The sequence below is a fragment of the Austrofundulus limnaeus genome, unplaced genomic scaffold (assembly GCF_001266775.1).
Source record: "Austrofundulus limnaeus strain Quisiro unplaced genomic scaffold, Austrofundulus_limnaeus-1.0 Scaffold35, whole genome shotgun sequence".
Taxonomy (NCBI): domain Eukaryota; kingdom Metazoa; phylum Chordata; class Actinopteri; order Cyprinodontiformes; family Rivulidae; genus Austrofundulus; species Austrofundulus limnaeus.
This window is the reverse complement of record NW_013952437.1, coordinates 539,184-545,757: the sequence shown is the minus strand read 5'-3', so window position 1 is coordinate 545,757 and position 6,574 is coordinate 539,184. Positions and strand designations below refer to the sequence as shown.

At 39.2% G+C, this 6,574-nt stretch overlaps 1 protein-coding gene across 4 annotated transcripts in view; it reads left to right on the top strand.

Annotated features, from left to right (window-relative positions):
* The window catches only part of LOC106516185 (voltage-dependent calcium channel subunit alpha-2/delta-3), a gene marked incomplete in the record, with an annotated part of 35,693 nt that overhangs the window by 13,498 nt on the left and 15,621 nt on the right, over positions 1–6,574 (top strand). For all 4 annotated transcript variants that reach the window (XM_014006405.1, XM_014006404.1, XM_014006406.1 and 1 more), the window contains 6 exon segments: positions 190–250; positions 534–684; positions 818–892; positions 984–1,073; positions 5,307–5,420; positions 6,329–6,407. In XM_014006405.1, coding sequence (XP_013861859.1) covers positions 190–250; positions 534–684; positions 818–892; positions 984–1,073; positions 5,307–5,420; positions 6,329–6,407 — 570 coding nt within the window.

The following is a 6,574-nucleotide window of genomic DNA, read 5'->3' as shown; positions in this document are numbered from 1 at the left end:
TATTAAAACAGCTTCCATCCCACAGCCATCAGGGCATTAAGTAAAACAGAATAAATGTGCAATTACTGTTCTTTTATCTAGTTTGTTTTGCATTTTTCTACAATTTACCTTTGACGCCATGAAGGAAAACTCAGTTTTGTACTTGTTACAATGACAGCAAATATATTCTTATTATTTTATTTCTCCCAGGAGTAAAGTGGCATCCAGACGAACATGGCGTCATCGGCTTCGACTGCAGAAATCGGAAGTGGTGAGTTTCCATATGAGGAATCGTTTGTAGGGCATTCCTATTCAYTTTCAGTGTAAAGTTTTAGTCTTATGAGAGGGAAAGAACAGGCGTAGAGTTTCCAATTGCAGCTTTCGTCTTCTCAGAATTTCACGCTATGTGCTCCGAAAGCTTTGACCAGCAAAGACAGAAAGTCTAATCTAACACCAGTAAACGCATGTACAATTTGCACCTGCACCTGCAAAATCATGCATCTATTCTCCCCTTACTGCAGTTATGTTCTGTATAACTTACCTTCGTGTCACAGGTACATCCAGGCAGCAACGTCCCCCAAAGACGTGGTGATTTTAGTCGATGTCAGTGGAAGCATGAAGGGGCTGAGGCTGACAATCGCCAGACAGACTGTTTCCTCCATCCTGGACACTCTGGGGGATGATGACTTCTTCAACATCATTGCAGTTTGTTTACCTTTTTTGTCTGCTTTTGTCTGTGTTTCAGTCACGTACCTCCTGGTTGGCTTTTTGATTCCCACAACAAAAAAACAGTTAATTGTATTTTTCTGCTATGTTAATGCAACTTTTTTCTTCCCAGTACAATCAGGAGATCCACTATGTTGAACCTTGTCTGAACGGTACTCTGGTCCGGGCCGACAGGACAAATAAAGATGTGTGTCTCCGTCTGTACATCTGCTGCACGACACAACAAATTTATTTAACATTAAAYGTCCTTTTTACCCATTTTTGTGCTTCTCCAACAGCATTTCCGTGAACATCTGGACAAGCTGTTTGCCAAAGGGATTGGACTTCTGGGTGAAGCTCTGACCGAAGCGTTCAGCATCCTGAACGATGTGAGTCTCACTCCAGTAAACCTGTGACCTTCAGTTTAATGAGGAAAGCTGTTGAAACGTTTGTCTTTGAAATTTAACTCAAAGAAACCAACATGAACACATCTACTCTTTTCTTTATCTTTACTAATTTTCTAGCCTGGCCCTTGCCTTCCTYCACAGTTCTGCTCAATTCTCCCATATACAAGGATTGCTTTGGTAGAATTTTAACCAGGTCAATCAGCGAACAGCAGAAGGAGRTGTGAACGACGACATAGATTTTCTGCACCGTTTTAGTCTGCCTGTAGTCTAGCAATGGCAGCGGAGGAAATGAATGAAGCCAGTTTGTGTTGACATGGCTTTCAAATTAAATTAAATTTGTCTCACAATGCCTGCAGCACTCATTTACAGCCATCTCGTTTGGCTCGGTACTTCTCTCTTCCCAGTAGGGGATGGTTGTTTACYGCACACACAATTTCTGCTTAGCGTCTTAGCMTAGCTTCCTTCATGGTCGAGCTGATGCACTACATACATCACGGCCAAACGTTAGCAATAGGTTAAATTAGATCTGATCATTTTAAACTTCAACAGAGGCCACGCCTCCAGCAAGAAATAACATCTCAGACCCTCCATATGAAGCAAAGCTTAGAACAAGGGTCTGGTTTTTACCAGGCTGCTAAATTTCTGAAAATAGTTATTATTCATCTTTTAGTTAAACATACATTATTTGGCCATACCACCCTGCTAAGTAGGGTCAGGCCTGATTGTTACTTGGATGGGAGACTGCCTGAGAATGCCAGGTGCTGTAAAACCAAGGAGTTTACTGTATATCGAACAGCTGGAGGGCGCTAAAACCACGTGACCGTGTGATCGGCAGGTGAAGCTAACGGCTAACGCTAAACGGACAAGACTCTGGATTTCCCATTACTGTACATGTTGACAACAGAGCAGAAAAAAAGGACTGACGATGTAGAAATCATGAAAACTATTAAAAAATAATACTGTATTAACCCAATTATTATTAATATTTTACAGTTTATATAATCTATCTAATGTTTTAAATAATGCCAGAAAAGCTGTTTGTGTTATAGATTTATTAACAGAAGATAAACAGGAAAACGTCTCATTTTACAACACAAGTCAGCAGATTTGATCTTATTTAGCTCAATGTGATCTGAGCAGAACATAATGTAACAGTTTAAAATTAAAATAATCTTATAAAGTCGATGTAATTACTGTTATTRATTGAACTGGTTAGCAGATATTAGCTTGTGGAGCATATATACAGAGTTTAGCTCCGTTGAATCATGCTACAATTTAACACAAATTATTAAATATTACTTTGTCCTCTGATTAATATTTAGACCTACAGAGTGTAAAATAATATTATAAATGTGAGTAGTTTTAGGTTTCTGTCAGAGGAACCTGACAGATGGAGATGGTTACTGTAGCTAATAGAGACAAGTTTCATCCTATAACCAGAGAACATTTTCTAACTGTTGACTGGTAAATATAAATATTCTTATTTTTTATGATAGTGAGAAGAAATAATAAATATACTTTATTACTAACTGAAGTCATCATTTTTCAACTAGCTAAAGTTTAAGTTACAGGCTGACTTCAGGTGTGGATTAGATTGTTGTTCCTTATAAATTATATATTTTTCTGGCATAAATCTGCTGTTTTACATGATTGTTGAATGAAATTAACATAATTATTAATTTATTGTAAAAACGTGACTGATAATCTGTGAAACAGATCTGGTTTAGCTTGATGTTTATCTATTAGTTTCTATGGAGGCTGTGAGCTGTTGCCCTTTTAGACGCCATTTTTGCTCCTCCATGCTGTCACAGACACTACCAGTGTACGGTATGGGCGGGGCTCAGTCTAATGATCTATATATTTAAGTCTATGTGTAAAACCCAATGTGGGAGTTGCACCCACATTGGTRAGTAGAAAACCTTTGACCATAATAGGTCGCCTTCTAGAAGGATACCCAATCATCATCAATCCAATCAATTCTACACATAATAAAAGAAKAGGAGTTTCACCTGATCAGAACCAAACTTTTGTTTTACGAGTKACGTTTGTTTCCATAGACTGAATGCAGTATTGAAAAAAAAAAACAAAAGAAGAAGAAGAACACGCTCCACTCACTCACATTTGAACATTTGGGAGGTGTGTCTCCTGTCGAAACGCTCCGCTGCGACTCCTGTTCCGCCCTCCAAACGCAGACACATCCATTCTGAAATGTGATTAATGGCTCTAATTAACACCAATGATTAATATTGCTGCTGATTAGAACACGGAGAAGATAAAGCCAGGAGCCGAGCCTCACTCCCTTTATCTCCCTGTTTTCAGGCGAGCTTCAGCTGTGTTGATGAAGCTGAAGGAGCACAGCTTTTACCTCTGCATTTGTCAGATTAATTAAAGCTCCGCAATGAATATGGTAATCAGGTCGCRGGTAGCTGAGCTTCACAGCAACACAGATAGCCGGTGAATTAAGTTAATATGCAGCCTATCGAAGGCCCGATCGAAGGGGAACTCTCTTCAAGCAGAGGTTGAAATTGAGTCAGTGAAGTGAGAGTATTTCTGTAAAACAAAAGGCAATGACTGCTCCCTCAAACAAACTAGTAATACTACTAAAAACACTATAATTTATTGATTTGATGACTGATTGAAGCTTTTATTTGAAAACTTTAACATCTAAATTATTTTTGCTTCAAAGGCAGTTAACTGAAAATCAACAACAGATCACTGCTAAAATCAATTATGCACACAGTTTCTGTACTTATGGTTAAACAATAACCCAGAGCACAAACATTCACACAAAGACCTTGGATAAAAAGTGGAGGCTGAGCCTCAGAGAGTAAACAAGGAGCTGCTGTCAGTTTTTAATCTCCTGAGAATGATGAGAACCTTCCCCAGACCAGACCAAGTTCCTCGTCACTCTTTATCTCTGAAGACATCTCATCATGTGAAATCACACGGTAAATTAAATTAGTACGCTGTTTCAGCTCATAATGATGTTTATGATAGTTCACTGTCAGGCTGTCATTTTTCATTTCTTTTTTTACAGATTAAGAGTAAACAAGAGCAAACAAAACTTCTCCTTGAACTGAAAATACATATTTTTTCCTGAAACTGATGCTGGCTGATTACCATACTGAGCTTTTTGTTTCTTTCTGCAGATTAAATAGGTCAACAATCTGTGCAAAGTGCTGCATGTTGTTGATCTCAAACTAACCTTTAAAGTAGAAGTGTTTCATCCTCTGTGTTGTCATGCTCTGCAGAGTCTGCAACAACTGAAAGAGTGTTTTTGCCATCTTTACAACAGAACAATTACATTCAGAGCTGCAACATCTAATTGTTTCTGTCACAGATGTAAAGCTGTGTACACGGAACATTTACAATATTTCATGCACATATTGCAGAAATATGGATATCTTAACTGCTACAACTACCTGCTCTTGTCATTGTAAAGTAAAAATGACTCAGGTTCATGTTGAGCAAAAGGAGAAGGAGCCTCTTCAGAGGAGATTAGGAGCCACATGTGGCTGCAGAGCTGCAGGTTGCAGACCCCTGCTCTTTAATGTTACAAGCAACCAGACTTGTTTGTAATCTTTAAAAGTGCTCTAGAGACTTATTTCTTTAGGCTTTCTGTAGGTCTTTCACAGTTTTTTCTGGGGCCTTTGATTGCTTTTACACTTTTTCTGTCCAGCCTTTTTTACACATCATTATTGGAGAGGCCACTGGATCTTCCTTTTAGTTTAGGAGCTCTTTAATGTCTGCGTGACTAAAAATGTCTCTTAAATAGCAAGTACTGACAGAAAATAAGTTTTAAAAAGCAGTCCAAGTAAAACTTTTGAGAGACCTTCAGAAAAACTGGAGGCAAACTGTAAAAAAATAAAAAGAGAGAGCACTTAAAGCTCAAAAGTGTTTTTATGTAAGTGAAGGACCTCTGAATGATACTCCTCCTGTGTGATTTAAGAGCAGATGAGCTCAGCAGTATTTGTCCTGTGATTGTGTCACTGAGTCCTTTGGCTCCACGTTTCCACTGTTGCAGGTCAATAAAGCACTTAATTACTGCACTGCATCTTCTGGCATCAGAATAAAGCACGCCGCATTGTTCAGGGTTACTCCAACACAAAGTGTTGCTATTGACCGAGGCCTTCCTCCCGTCACTAGAAGTCTTTCTCCTCGCAGTGTAAAGAAAAGCATGAAGTATTTTATGTGTTGTTTCTTTCCTGTCTGTAGTTTAATCAGACAGGACATGGCAGCGTGTGCAGCCAGGCCATCATGCTCGTCACTGACGGAGCGACGGAAATGTACGATGATGTTTTTGAGAAGTACAACTGGCCAGAAAGAAAAGTAAGATTTGACCTCTTTTTGTTTTCTTGTAGTACACAATTTACTTTGTTGCACTTTTTTGTCCTGAACTTTTTTTGCTCGTGCTGCAGTTTTCCTGCATCAAGGCTGTAGTGCCTTTAAATCCTCAAGCTCCTGTTTGACGTTGTGAAGAATTGGATTTTTACTTCATTACTACTTTATGATGTAAAATCCATGTCAGTATGAGGTTTTTTTTCCTCCAAGATGTTGATGTATTACAAGTCTCTTTTTCCACCCCAGTAGGAATAAAACATAAGAAATTAACAGCTTTCAACAGCAGACTATGTTTAAAAGCTACCCTGCCTCGCTTTATTTTTCCAGACTCAACATCGACTTTAAAATCTTTTGTCCGACAACGTTTGTAATATCTAAACGCAATTGAAAATAAATTAACAACTGCGCCATTCACAGAGCAATAAAAGCAACAGCCCGGGGGCTTTTGTTCAGTTCTATAGAACATATGTGTGTTGGCAGAGTGTTTGGCAAAGCACAAGGCGGTGTTTGGCACCCCAGCTCCCCCCACCCACCCGGTCCACCCCCCGTACACACACACACCCTCGGGGCTGCTATGTGGCAGCCATTCAGTGTTTTCTATATGCTTTATGCTTAGCAAAGCATCTGGAGGCAATGAGCCGTGCAGGTCTGGCAAAGTGTCACACGGTGTTCTCCGAAGGGACAGTAGCACATGCCCTCATCCCCAGACCCCCAGCAAAAAGAACATTTATTTGTGTTTTACTTAAAGAAAAACATTAAAACTGCAAAGCTCAACAAAAAAAAAGTTCAAATTGTTTTTAATATGAAAGCTAGATTGATGAAGCAAAAATGACTTTGTCATCACTTTTATGTCTTTTTTCCCTTTAATCTGTTGTCATCGCTGTGTTTTTGCTCAGGTGCGCATATTCCCCTACCTAATTGGACGGGAGTCTGCGTTTGCTGATAACCTGAAATGGATGGCCTGTGCCAACAAAGGTTTGAGACTTTCCTTTTGATCAACATTTACAACGAAAGCTTCGCATCCAAGGAAAGAAAATGCTCTGATGTGTTTCTGTTAATATGATGGATTAAAGATGTGTGGGGTTTGGTTATGTACATCTATCTTGTGTATGAGTGTGTGTGTGTGTGTGTGTGTGGTGGTG